The sequence below is a fragment of the Coregonus clupeaformis genome, chromosome 30, assembly GCF_020615455.1.
Source record: "Coregonus clupeaformis isolate EN_2021a chromosome 30, ASM2061545v1, whole genome shotgun sequence".
NCBI lineage: Eukaryota > Metazoa > Chordata > Actinopteri > Salmoniformes > Salmonidae > Coregonus > Coregonus clupeaformis.
Window position 1 is genome coordinate 13522083 of NC_059221.1, and position 13428 is coordinate 13535510.

Consider the following 13428-nt stretch of genomic DNA (forward strand, 5'->3'; position numbering starts at 1 on the left):
TCCTCTCTCTCTCTCTCTCTCTCTCTCTCTCTTCTCTCTCTCTCTCTCTCTCTCACCTCTCTCTCACCCTGTCCTCTAACTGGGAGACAGCTGCTGCTGAGAAGCCTGGGCTTAACATCCCATCACATCACATTCCCCTCAACAGACAGAGGCCACTTTCGGCTGCTCTTCCAATGTAGCTGAAATGAATCTAAATAAGAACACAACAAACTTTTTGAGAAGTGTGGGGTGAAAGCCCTCCAGGAAATTAAGAAAGTATTTAGGTGGGTAGGAGGAAAATAAAAAAAGTATTAGGCAGCGAGAGATATAGAGAGAGAGAGAGAGAGAGAGAGAGAGAGAGAGAGAGAGAGAGAGAGAGAGAGAGAGAGAGAGAGAGAGAGAGAGAGAGAGAGAGAGAGAGAGAGAGAGAGAGAGAGAGAGAGAGAGAGAGAGAGAGAGAGAGAGAGAGAGAAATGGCGAGACAAACACAGAGAGAAAGGGAGCAAAAAAATGAAGAGCCGGCTGGGAGAGCTTTAAGTCTTGGGGGAATTTGAAAGCTACAGAAATCCAGTTGAGGATATTAAGAAGCTTATTTTTTGCGAGCTGACTTGCTGAGGTTTTCTGCTTGGTGCAGAGCCCCCTCAGTGTCATCCTTACAGAAGACGAAGGGGATCAGGAGGAGGCAGAGAGAGACACAGAGAGAGAGAGAGAGAGAGGCAGAGAGAGAGACACAGAGAGAGAGAGAGAGAGAGAGAGAGAGAGAGAGAGAGAGAGAGAGAGAGAGAGGGGGGATAGGGAGGAGAAAGAGAGGAAGAGAGTGAGGGGCAGAGAGGGACACAGAGAGAAATAGGGACGATGACGTAGACAGAAGACATGTTTCATAACCACTGCTTGACACTGGCAGCCTGTTAAAATGAAATGCTGACTTGTGTCCTCACAAGCTATATTGGTTCGGTTTCTCTCTCCACCTTTTCCACTAGAAAGGTGTTAGAGGACAATAATGTAAAAAATTATGTTATTCACAAATGTTTGCAAGTGTGTTACCCCTTATTCTACGATAGTGAGTAAAGTATTATTTGTAGCCCAATATTATTGTTGCTGCAGTTGATGCAGGTCCTCACCATGTTTCGGGGAGTGTTCCTTCCAAGGACACTTTCAAGGACATACAAGAGCCTACACTCTTAGAAAAAAAGGTTCCAGAAAGGGTTATTTGGCTTTCCCCATAGGAGAAACCTTTCAGGTTTTATGTAGAACCCTCTGTGGAAAGGGTTCTACATGGAACCCAAAGGGGTTCTATCTGGAACCAAAAGGGTTCTACATGGAACCAGAAAGGGTTCTTCAAAGGGTTCTCCTATGGGGACAGCCGAAGAACCCTTTTAGGTTCTAGATAGCACCTTTTTTTCTAAGAGCGTACTGTCTGTTCTAGTCAGTGTATGTACTGTATTTTGACTGTGCCCCTCCCTCTCTCTTCTCTCTCTCATTCTGCAGGAGGTATAAACCGTGCGGGGGCGATGCCTGCATTCCTGCGGAACCCCACTATGATCCAGCCACACCTGGATATGAAGCCCTTCCTCCAGTTCCCTATGGACACAGCTCCACCACAACACAGCATGGGCCTGTTTCACAACTTCAACACCGTGAGTAGTATATACAAAACCGTGAGTACATGCACACCCACACACACACTCATGCACACACTGACACATACACACAAACTATATCCACACTCGACACATACTCAACGCAATAACACAACATACACACACAAACACACACACACATACACACCACATATACACATGTATGTACTATACTGTAGGTACTGGATCCAGGTCACAAGATTAAATACCAGAGCAGTTAAGGTCAGGAAACCTTCCTGTTAACTACCTTTCAAATGAATTGGATTGAAGAGAAGCTTCAAGGTCGTTTTTACAATGCTGTATACTTCAGAACACACTTCATCGTGCTCTACTTACACTTCAAAACACACAATGTATTAAACCTGTCTGAGATGGTTGTTTGATGTGTGTTTTCTCCAATGTGCCCTGTGGATGTCCTTCCCTCATTACTATAGGGACTTTCTGTGTCCTCAGGCCATCTGGGTTCAAATACTACTTAAAATCTTTCAGACACTTTGAGCGTTTGTCTGGAATTCAACATGAGTGGGGCTTGCAGTTTTGTGATTATTCTATTGGTGTCCTTTGAGCCAGACAAGCTCAATGAAATGCAGCTAAAGTATTATAAAGATTTCAAATACTATTTGAACCCAGGTCTGCCCTAGGCTATGAGTTATGGGCGATCATTTTGATTAGGAGGATATTTAGCATATCACCACACTCAGCATATTGTTGAAAAGAGCTGTGCATTGCATTCTCAAGATGGCTGATTAGGAAATGCATTATACAAAGTACAGTGTGGTTCTGTTGGTCAGCAGAATAGAATGTATAGAACAGACTAGGATTGTCCTACTAGACTGGACTAGGAACATAATTCAAAAACCATCTTGTATGAGTGCTGATCTAGGATCAGTTTTGCGTTTTAGATCAGACAGGGGGGACCTGATCCAAGATCATCACTCCCACTCTGAGACTCTGTGAATATGGGTCCAGGTCCCCCCTGTTCATAAAATCGTACCAATTATGATCTAAAAGGCTAAACTGATCCTGTATCAGCACTCCTACTCTGAGACTCTTTGTGAATAGACTATGGGCCCTGGTCTTTACGTGGGGTAATAAGGTCCCTCCCACAGCAGCTGACTTTCTCTCTGTTTGTTTGCCATCTCAATCAGTACACTTGGCTCTCCAACTGGCTCGGGACATAGCATGGCAACATAGCATAGGACACTTGTTGCCAACTGGAAGTATGGCATGAGACTTGGCCTCAGTGCAGAAGGTGAGACAGACATAGAACAAACAACAGACACCCTTAACCTCCATTTTATTTTACTACCCATTGACTTTAACAGGCCCCATAGTTTCCATAGAGCTGGACACTGCTGACACTCACTGTGTTGAAATCAGAATATGACTGACCAGTCATAGATTGATAAAGTTAGACATCCTCGTTTTCTGTTTCAGATCTTGACAGATCTGACGTGTTTCTCTTAAACCAAACCCAGACTCTCTCTCATACTGTAGCTCTTTCCACAGTATCGTGCTGCAGACCCGAACCATACTGTGCTGTCTTGGATATTTAGCCTACATCTCAGAGGCCTGTAGGGTACCGTTTGACTCGATGTTGCTCGGGAATGTGAAAAGCCCTTTTGACTTGCCGTTCCATGTGCTCCTATTTACCACAGTAACTATCTATATTTGGTCCAGTGGGATCTTGTGAATTGTAACAGCCTACAGACTGTAGTTTGGCCGTCAGGGTCTAGTACTTTTACTGCTGCTGCTGACCAGTAGATGGGGATGTTGGAGAGGACAACCTGACCTTACCAACTACGTATTAGGACACCATTAAAAAGGCATTACTGCATTGTGTGCACTAAAAGGGGTGATGAGTAACAGAAAGTGACATTGACGAGGATTCGCTCACACAGGTAATAAACCGGTATTTTATCTGGAACCGTTGGGAGGGGAGTCTGCGGTCTAGAATGTTGGCTAGATGTTCTAGAACTGATTTGGTCTTACAGTGTGTCTATGGCAATGCATGTATTGTTGCTTCTGACAAGTACATATAGTAGTTATGTAGGAGACGGTCAGTCTAGGGCTGTAAACACATATATCCCAGTATACTATAGCACGACAGTACATACAGTTGAAGTCGGATGTTTACATACACCTTAGCCAAATACATTTAAACTCAGTTTTTCACAATTCCTGACATTTAATCCTAGTAAAAATTAGGATCACCACTTTATTTTACAAATGTGAAATGTCAGAATAATAGTAGAGAATAATTTATTTCAGCTTTTATTTCTTTCATCACATTCCCAGTGGGTCAGAAGTTTACTCAATTAGTATTTGGTAGCATTGCCTTTAAATTGTTTAACTTGGGTCAAACGCTTCGGGTAGCCTTCCACAAGCTTCCCACAATAAGTTGGGTGGATTTTGGACCATTCCTCCTGACAGAGCTGGTGTAACTGAGTCAGGTTTGTAAGCCTCCTTGCTCGCACACGCTTTTTCAGTTTTGCCCACAGATTTTCTATAGGATTGAGGTCAGGGCTTTGTGATGGCCACTCTAATACCTTGACTTTGTTGTCCTTAAGCCATTTTGCCACAACTTTGGAAGTATGCTTGTCCATTTGGAAGACCCATTTGCGATCAAGCTTTAACTTCCTGACTGATGTCTTGAGATGTTGCTTCAATATATCCACATAATTTTCCTTCCTCATGATGTCATCTATGTCGATATAGGACTCGTTTTACTGTGGATATAGATACTTTTGTACCTGTTTCCTCCAGCATCTTCACAAGGTCCTTTGCTGTTGTTCTGGGATTGATTTGCACTTTTCGTACCAAAGTACGTTCATCTCTAGGAGACAGAATGCGTCTCCTTCCTGAGTGGTATGATGGCTGCGTGGTCCCATGGTGTTTATACTTGCGTACTATTGTTTGTACAGATGAACGTGGTAGCTCCAGGTGTTTGGAAATTGCTCCCAAGGATGAACCAGACTTGTGGAGGTCTACAATTTTTTTCTGAGGTCTTGGCTGATTTATTTTGATTTTCCTATGATGTCAAGCAAAGAGGCACTGAGTTTGAAGGTAGGCCTTGAAATACATCCACAGGTACACCTCCAATTGACTCAAATTATGTCAATTAGCCTATCAGTCAATTCTAAAGCCATGACATCATTTTCTGGAATTTTCCAAGCTGTTTAAAGGCACAGTCAACTTAGTGTATGTAAACTTCTGACCCACTGGAATTGTGATACAGTGAATTATAAGTGAAATAATCTGTCTGTAAACAATTGTTGGAAAAATTACTTGTGTCATGCACAAAGTAGATGTCCTAACCGACTTGCCAAAACTATAGTTTGTTAATAAGACATTTGTGGAGTGGTTGAAAAACTAGTTTTAATCCCTCCAACCTAAGTGTATGTAAACTTACGACTTCAACTGTATAGGATCAATAAAAGAGAGACCCATGTTTTCAGGAGCAGTGAAAGGAGACAGTACATTTACTACTGTACTGCTTCTGTCTGCATGGTTGTTGTCATAGCAGGCTAACGTTTATGGATTTTTGCCTTTTTGGGGAGAGAGAGGAGGTGTAAACAATTTACATTTCAGTTATTTAGCAGACGCTCTTATCCAGAGCGATTACAGTAGTGAGGTCAAACATTTTCATACTTTTTTTCTCTTGTACAATCAAAGAAAATAGATGAATTATCTGCTTGGGATCATCTTCAGTACTGTCATTGACCCCCGCTGAAGAGACAAAGCCAGTACACTGCATTATAGTCATTCTTTAAAGTTAACACATGTAGTTCCAAATAGGTTTTAACTGTTACATTTGAAAGGATGGGAGATAGCTAACCCGAGGCTTCTCTGTAACTGTACAGTAGCTTATAGGTGGTTTACTACCAAAGCGTCTAGCAGGTACACTATATGTGTTCTTATTGCTCTTTGTACCGGTAACTTAAGCAGGATTTCAATCTGTCTGAGGAGATAGCTAAAGGCTAAATGAAAAAGTACTTATTCATAGTCTCTGTTATTAAATCTTCTACTTGACTGCCTTCTCTTAAAGCTCTGTAGCGTCAATGTCGCTCTGTAGCGTCAATGTCTCTCTATAATGTAATTTGTTCTCTACCTGCCTGTGTGTCAATCTGGCCCAACGTGCCCTAAGACAGTGATCATTTATCAGCAGCAGCTGCTACTGGTGGTACTGTAGGCTTAAGGGTTGGGCTGAGGTAGACTGAGGTGAGTGCCTCGTGCAGGCGGCAGAGTCAGGAATTTCCAATGAAGCTGTCTAGTCATGTGAGCCATGCACAGACTTGTCGATTCTCTCTTGCACCTCCCTCACTCCTTCTCCCTCTCTCTATCCCTCCCCCCTCCCTCTGTCCCTCCCTCCTTCCTTCCCTCCCTTTCTCCCTTCAAACAGCTTTCTCTAATATTGTAGCCTCAGGTGCTCTCTCTCTCTCTCTGTGGGTCTAATCTGTCGACAGTCTCATCTCACACGGTAAACATAATCCTGGACCCACTTTAGAGACGTTCTGATGAATATCCCCTCAAAGGACCCTGAAAGAGTTCAATAGGCTAAGACTTTTATTTAGCACTTATGTAAATGTAGTGTATTGCTATCCATGTGACTATATTGTGTTGGAGTCGTTCCATTTGGGACTAGGGATGCATCCAAATGGCACCCTATTTCCTATATAGTGCAATAAGGTAGTGCCTTGCAAAATTATTCATCCCCCTTGGCGTTTTTCCTATTTTGTTGCATTACAACAATGGATTTTTATTTGGATTTCATGTAATGGATATACACAAAATAGTCCAAATTGGTGAAGTGAACAAAAAAAAAAATTGTTTCAAGAAATTCTAAAAAATAAATAACGGAAAAGTGGTGCGTGCATATGTATTCACCCCCTTTGCTATGAAGCCCCTAAATAAGATCTGGTGCAACCAATTACCTTCAGAAGTCACATAATTAGTTAAATAAAGTCCACCTGTGTGCAATCTAAGTGTCACATGATCTGTTACATGATCTCAGTATATATACACCTGTTCTGAAAGGCCCCAGAGTCTGCAACACCACTAAGCAAGGGGCACCACCAAGCAAGCGGCACCATGAAGACCAAGGAGCTCTCCAAACAGGTCAGAGACAACGTTGTGGAGAAGTACAGATCAAGGTTCGGTTATAAAAAAATATCAGAAAATTTGAACATCCTACGGAGCACCATTAAATCCATTCCGCTTTATGGAAGAGTGGCCAGAAAAAAGCCATTGCTTAAACAAAAAAATAAGCAAACACGTTTGGTGTTCGCCAAAAGGCATGTGGGAGACTCCCCAAACATATGGAAGAAGGTACTCTAGTCAGATGAGACTAAAATTGAGCTTTTTGGCCATCAAGGACAACGCTATGTCTGGCGCAAACCCAACACCTCTCAACACCCCGAGAACACCATCCCCACAGTGAAGCATGATGGTGGCAGCATCATGCTGTGGGGATGTTTTTCATTGGCAGGGACTGGGAAACTGGTCAGAATTTAAGGTATGATGGATGGCGCTAAATACAGGGAAATTCTTGAGGGAAACCTATTTCAGTCTTCCAGAGATTTGAGACTGGGACGGAGGTTCACCTTCCAGCAGGACAATGACCCAAAGCATACTGCTAAAGCAACACTCGAGTGGTTTAAGGGGAACCATTTAAATGTCTTGAAATGGCCTAGTCAAAGCCCAGACCTCAATCCAATTGAGAATCAGTGGTATGACTTAAAGATTGCTGTTCACCAGCGGAACCCATCCAACTTGAAGGAGCTGGAGCAGTTTTGCCTTGAAGTATGGGCAAAAATCCCAGTGGCTCTATTGACTTTGGGGGGGTGAATAGGTATGCACGCTCAAGTTTTCTGTTTTTTTGTGGTAGGCATGTTGTGTAAATCAAATGATACAAACCCCAAAATCAATTTTAATTCCAGGTTGTAAGGCAACAAAATAGGAAAAATGCCAAGGGGGGTGAATACTTTCGCAAGCCACTGTAGGGTGCCATTTGGGAAGAGGCCTAGATTTCTGATGTGTGTAATGAGGTTTCTCTGAAAGTGCCTCCACATAACATGGCCATGTGTTTTGAACAGTTGGTGGTGAGTAGCACAGTATGGGGTGGGGATGAGGGGAGTGGGAATGAAATGGGAAGGGGTGATGAGGAGGGCAAAAGTTATACTGGCTGGGGATGACAACATTTGGTAGACGGCAAGAACAGAGGAGGGGAAGGGAGTGGGGGAGGAGGAGAGGAGGGGAGCATGACACACTACACTGCATCTGGACAGATTGTCAGAGTATGCATGTGACGGAAAGAGTGTGTGTGTGTGTGAGAGAGAGAGAGAGAGAGAGAGCGAGAGAGAGAGAGAGAGAGAGAGAGAGAGAGAGAGAGAGAGAGAGAGAGAGAGAGAGAGAGAGAGAGAGGGTGTGTGAGAGAAGAAGAGAGAGAGAGAGAGAGAGGGAGGAGAAAGGGGAGACTAAAGTGAAGAAAATGACTACAGCAGTGGGAGAGCAGGAGAGGAGCTGGAGAGAGAAAGAGGAGAGAAGGCTGAGTTGATAAGGCAGACGCTTGCTAGCTAGGTGATGTATCAGTAGAAAAACAGCAGAGAAATTCCTCACAGCGAGAACTATTACTTCAAACACTGCAGCTACACAGAGACACAGAGAAGAGAAGGAAGAAAAGAGAGAGGAATAGATGGAGTGTACCACTAGCTACATTCACTGCTGAGGTTATACCAGTCTAGTATAGTGTGTAGGAGGTGGCTGAATGAGTAAAGAGAGAGACACACACTCCCACTACCTCACTCTCATACACCACTTGGAGAAAGAGACACAAACACACAGAGAGATACACACCGGCGGAACCATGCAGCTTAAAGATCCAGCCGACTCAGAGCAGGAGAAGAGGGTGAGTACAGAACCTGAACCAGCAGTAGTGTTGAATACAGGGAGATATGGGACAGAGGGGAGTGATTTCATATTGAGGTACTCTAAAACTGGGCAGGACTCAAAAGGAGAAACTTCGGTGCACACACGCACACGTTGGTCTTCAAAGGATGTTTCATCTGGCTTGGTAGAGTTGTTGCTCCTGTTGCCAGCCCAGTCCCACAGCGTGAAATAGAGCAGTGCATAGTTGGACCGCAGGAATTTTTGTTTAGTGCCACGGCTGAAACATTTCATCTGTACAGCAATGATAGACACGCTTCAGAGAGAGAGAGAGTGATGAGAGACAAGTCAAACAGAGAGAGACGGAGGAGATAGGAGAGAAGAAAGTTGGCTCCTTGGGCTCTTACTTATTGGTGCAAGCAGTTGTTTAGTGCTGTGTTGTTGAGAGATGTGTGGTGTGCCGGTATTGGTCTGTCTCACAGACACTGTTGTGAGTCTGGTTTGTGATAAAACACTATTAGGAGAAGAGAGGAGTGTTGGAGTGTTGAACTGTTGACATGTGCTGTGGGAGTGACGCTATTCTACAGTGTGTGTGTTCATGTGTGTGTGTGTGAGTGTGTTCCTTTCACCTGCTATGAAGGTGCCCGGTTTCATAGACACTGCATGCAGCGCTGACAGAGAGGGCACGCTCTCTTTTTCGAAAAACGTTTTACTGGAGATCAGAGACCAGTGGAGCAGTGATTGAGAAAAACCTATTTATTACAGTACTGTTTATTACTAAAGTGAAGTGGAGCAACACCCAAAATACTGACCTGGACCCTGCAGGAATTCAGTGACTCAACCCACCATTACTGTTCTGTTCAGCTTCTCATTAAACTGACTTATGAGGGTGTCGGACAGACCCCTTGTATTTTAGGAGCCAGACACATACACATTCCCATTTTGGGAAAACTGCCGCTTTCTATCTTTTCTTCTTTGATAAGGTCAGAAAATAAATACCAGTTACGGTCTCACTCCTATTTACTTTGAACGGTTCTTCAAATCAGAACAGATCATGGCAAAAAGTGTTTTAGTTACTCAGCTCTGTGGTTTTGGAATTCTCTCCAGACCAGCTTGAAACTCCAGGAACTTGTTTCCTTGGAGGAGTTTAAAAGTTTGGTTGGCTCACATGTTACTGAGGTATGATATGTCTGATATTCGTCTGAAACATTGTTCCCCCTGCTGCTGTCTTGGTTGGACCAGGTCTCTCTTGAAAAATAGATTTTATCTCAAAGAGACTAACCTTGCTAACTAAAGGTTAAGTAAAACACTGAACAAACGACACAAACACACGCATGCACATACACACTGATGACAGCTTTGTTTATGTATGAGGGTTACGTATTCATTTAATCAACAACATTTGGTGGCAGTGGTGTTTGTTTCTATGTGTAGGCTATGTGGCTGTAAAATAGGATTAGTGTAGGGTGTGAGTGGAGGTTTATGTTAATGTAATACCAGTATGTTGTAGAGCATTGACCAATGAGAATTGACCAAGCAGGCTGCATGGTGTAGCTATACAGTAATTTCCTGGAGGTCCATGAACACTATATCATCATAGTCCAGCATTACTGGCCAGGATCCATCCCCCCTTCCCCTTTTCCTGTGTTTACATGTGGACAACAGCACCAAAAGACACTTTCTTCTTCCTCTTTCTCTTTCTCTTTCTCTTTCTCTTTCTCTCTCTCTCTCTCTCTCTCTCTCTCTCTCTCTCTCTCTCTCTCTCTCTCTCTCTCTCTCTCTCTCCCTCTCTCTGTCTCTCCTCTACAGATGGTGTCTGTCTGCACTGTCACCCTGCTCCCTTTCTCTGCCCTCTATCTCTCTGTTCCTCTCTGTTAAGTTTTTCCTTCTTTGGGTTTCCTGGTTACAATCCCAGTGGAGATTTCCAAATTGTTTTTGTTTAACTTAAGAGCTTATTAATTTCAGCCTCTCCACTCGGCTGGCTCTCCAGCCAATTTAAGCTGTTTTTTTAGACATGGCTCACTCTGGCCGTAAGACAATGAGAAGAAACGTATGGTTATCATCTAAATTTATAATCTAAAATGGGTTCGTTTTTTACAGTAGAGTTGAGAGAGATTTGTGTCCCAGTAACTGTCTGAATGATTTTTACTAGTACGTGTCAAGGAATGGAAATGTCTTTCAGATTGGTGTCTAATAAAGTTTTATTTTGTCCAGTGAAGCTGACTGGCAATGCTAGTGTAGGTTACACAACCTGAAGTACCATACTTTTGGCTGTGGAAATCAGACCTGGGTTCAAATAGTATTTCAAATCTTCCACACAGGAAAGCTGTGCTTGATTAAGCTTGTGTAGCTTAATGGAACCAATGGTTTCGCCCCAAAAGTGCAAAACCCTCATAATCTAGCATTCCTGACAGGCTTAAATAAACGCTCAAAGTATTACATACAAAATATATACTATTTGAATCCAGGGCTGGTTGAAATCCACACCAGTGATGGATCCCCAACTAATGCTAATGTCAATTAAACATGAGCCCAATAATAAATTACGGTTCAGACATAAAAAGATACACAAAGATAAGTGTTCAGTTCAGAGACCACAGGACATGCTGACTGGCTTTCCTGTCTCTTTGTGTCTGGGACCAGGGCCAGCCCTAGCTTTTTGGTGGTCCTAAGCGAGATTTGCTTTGGGGGCCCCCGACCTGGTGGGTAAATATTACGTTTTAAAGTTCCTTTCCTGCAATTCTGGGGGTGGAAAGAATTTAGCAGGTTTTAAAAACACATGTCATGCAATAAAATAATAATAATACAGTTTTAAAGCAAATTACCTGTAATTCTGCACATTTGGCCATGACTTATGCCGTGTTCATATGATATCTGAGTAAGAGTGACTTAACAAAATTAATGGGGGCCCCTGGAGGTGAGGGCCCGTGGGCACATGCCTTGTGTGCCTGGTCAGTACTTCGGCCATGATTACTACAAGGTGTAGATAGCTTGCTAGACGAACCATTTAAAAAAATTCACTGACGTGCTAATTGAGTGACTGTCAGTGACTAACATTACAAGAGAAAAACTGCTGATTCACTACCAAATTTCGAAATTGCAACTTGTGTATTACTACTATTCTAATTCTCAACAGTACGTTGAGACCCCGACTGAGTTCCTAGCGGCCAGGGGCCCTTATGCCCAGGGCCGGCCCTGTCTGGGACTGTGGTTTAAATAGAGGCTTAGCCTCCTGCACAGCATTGTCCTGGTGCTAAAGCTGGACAGTTAAATTTATACTGAGTGGCCTTACTGGCCTAACATCCCCATGATGGACACCCCAGCTGAAACAATTAGTAGGAGGTCACTCACTCACAAAGCTCCCCACCAGCTGCACCAGCCAACATAGATTTCAAAGGTTGTGTTTATTAGGCACCAAATAGAAGAAAACAGACTGAAACAGGGAAGTACTGCCTCATTTTCTATTGCAAACATTTTTAACATGTTTTCGGTTGTGTGTTCTAAAATGACCATGGTCATTCTTCTTCTCTACTACAAGTATGACACAGTATGGCAGCTGTGGTACTTTAACACTTGTCAAGGACTGCTTAGGTCTGCTTAGGTGCTGCCCACAAATACACACACACACACACACACACACAAATACACACACACACTGACAAAGACAGGGGCGTCATGCACCCCATAAATCTGATGGGGCACAAAGTATGTGAGGAAGGCTGGGGGGTGGTCCGGAGGGGGGTTATGCCCGTCTGGAAGCTTGCATGGGAACCTATCTGGGCTAGCTAAAGCCAACGTCATACATTTGCTAGGTGGCTAGTAGTATTACAGAGAAACAACAACAACAAATATTTGTACTTTTTTTTTTAAACAGGACAAATCTGAGTGCCCATGTGCCCCCTATGGGCATGACATCTATGGACACAGACCTATAAACTGTAGGAAACTGAAGGACTCTAGCTGTTAATGGTGTTATAGGTTAGGTTAACAGGGTTATGGGTCGGGTTAACACAGCTCTAACACTGGTCTGGTGTAGTACTCAGGGACGAGCGTCTGTGTGCACAGGTTGTTTCGGTTGTTTCCTTCAGGCACTTGAGCAGGGTGCCTCAGGTGGGCCTGATTGTACAGATGTGTGCTGAGCTCTCTCAGTGCAGTGCTAGGACATGCAAGGGAAAATAAAAATGTGCCTTTCTTATTGAATAGATAGTACCTCCCTGGTTTCTCCCAGCAGCTCTGGGGGGCACATGGTGCTCACCGACTGCTCTACAGCACTGTGATCAACTGGCCTGTCAGGCTAGACACTAGGCTAGACACTGGGCTTTGTAAGTGAGGGAGGTACACTAGCATATATATCATTTCCCTGTCTCATCTGACTCCTTTTCTCTCCCTCCCTCTCTCACTCCATCTCTCTCTTCCTCCCGCCATCTCTCGGTCGCTCTCTCTCTCTCTCTCTCTCTCTCTCTCTCTCTCTCTCAGATGGACCCGGTTCAGAAGGCGGTGATTAACCATACCTTTGGCGTTCCGCTGGTGAAGACCAAGAGGCCCATCATCTCCTGTAACGTCTGCCAGATACGCTTCAACTCTGAGGTAACGTACCACTACTGACACAACCCACCATACAGTACAGCTCCTACCACCACCCACCATACTCACTCTAACTCTAACCCTGTAACGTCTGCCAGATACATGCAACTCTGAGGTACAGTACACTATAGCACTTCTCACAGCATACTCACCATACCGTACCACTCGAACCGTTTTTACACTATCGTGGTGACCCAAACCAAACTTTACCGAATCTGCACGGTTCCAGCAGCTATGGTGGATGTGTAACCAGGCCAGTTCAGTACAGCTTGGTTTGGCTCAGTAGTGTGAACTGTCCTTACCACTCCTAACACATCATACAGTACAATTACGGACACCA

The 13428-nt window shown here is 43.8% G+C and overlaps 1 protein-coding gene across 4 annotated transcripts in view; it reads left to right on the top strand.

Annotated features, from left to right (window-relative positions):
• Positions 1-13428, top strand: part of LOC121545870 (zinc finger protein 385A) — a 99727-nt gene that overhangs the window by 55152 nt on the left and 31147 nt on the right. For 2 of the 4 annotated variants that reach the window (XM_045209448.1, XM_045209449.1), the window contains exons 2-3: positions 1468-1637; positions 12981-13091. In XM_045209448.1, coding sequence (XP_045065383.1) covers positions 1468-1637; positions 12981-13091 — 281 coding nt within the window. Of the gene's footprint in view, positions 1-1467; positions 1638-8059; positions 8527-12980; positions 13092-13428 lie in introns of those variants that run through there. The other 2 variants (XM_041856752.2, XM_045209450.1) reach the window with 2 other exon arrangements.